General features: G+C 46.6%; 1 protein-coding gene across 1 annotated transcript in view; it reads right to left on the reverse strand.

Moving 5' to 3' along the window:
- The window catches only part of fip1l1a (FIP1 like 1a (S. cerevisiae)), a 13534-nt gene continuing 12850 nt past the window's right edge, over positions 1–684 (reverse strand). The window contains exon 13 of the mRNA XM_030372876.1: positions 1–19. Coding sequence (XP_030228736.1) covers positions 1–19 — 19 coding nt within the window. The remainder of the gene's footprint in view (positions 20–684) is intronic.

Here is a 684-nt window from a genome sequence, read left to right on the forward strand (position 1 = left end):
TCAGAGAGGTCTGGCTTTGCTGAGAGGAGAGAAGGGAAGAGAAACAGAAAAGAGATGTTGAAACGGAAATGATTCATAAACGGTATCAGCAGCGGCTGGCAGCGGCGGCAGGAACGGAAGTGTTTGAAGGATCAGACGACTTGGCACACTACACGAGATGTGAGGGAACGCATGGCGCGCACGGCCAATCCAGACGAGCGCAGACACTGCAAATTAGGCCGAAGGGAGAGTGGAGAGGATTCAACAAAGATAAAGATATATATTTATATATTTAGTGAATGAAAGATAAAGGTAGCGGAAGCTAGAGAGACAGAAGGAGAAAGATCAAGCTGGGATGGTGAGAAGAGACAGGAGAAACGGAGCGAGCTTTGACGCTGATGGGAGCGGAGCCTGTAGGACAAGACCTGGTGCGCTTTAGCGCGCACGTAGATGGACTCCAGGGGTGGGTATTCCCATGATGCATTGCTTCCTTTACAGAGTCTTTCCCTGACCTTCAACACACAATAACCCATTATCCAAACCTACCCTCTCTAGGCTAATATCTAAACTTACCATTTCTAACCTAACACATTAACCTAGGGTTAAGCTACACCTAACCCTTTAACAGATCTTAACCAAATCTCACCTAATATCTAATCCTAACCTACACCAAACCCTTTACCTTAACTTGACCGTCTCTAGCCT

This window comes from Gadus morhua, chromosome 12 (assembly GCF_902167405.1).
Source record: "Gadus morhua chromosome 12, gadMor3.0, whole genome shotgun sequence".
NCBI classification, from domain to species: Eukaryota; Metazoa; Chordata; class Actinopteri; order Gadiformes; family Gadidae; genus Gadus; species Gadus morhua.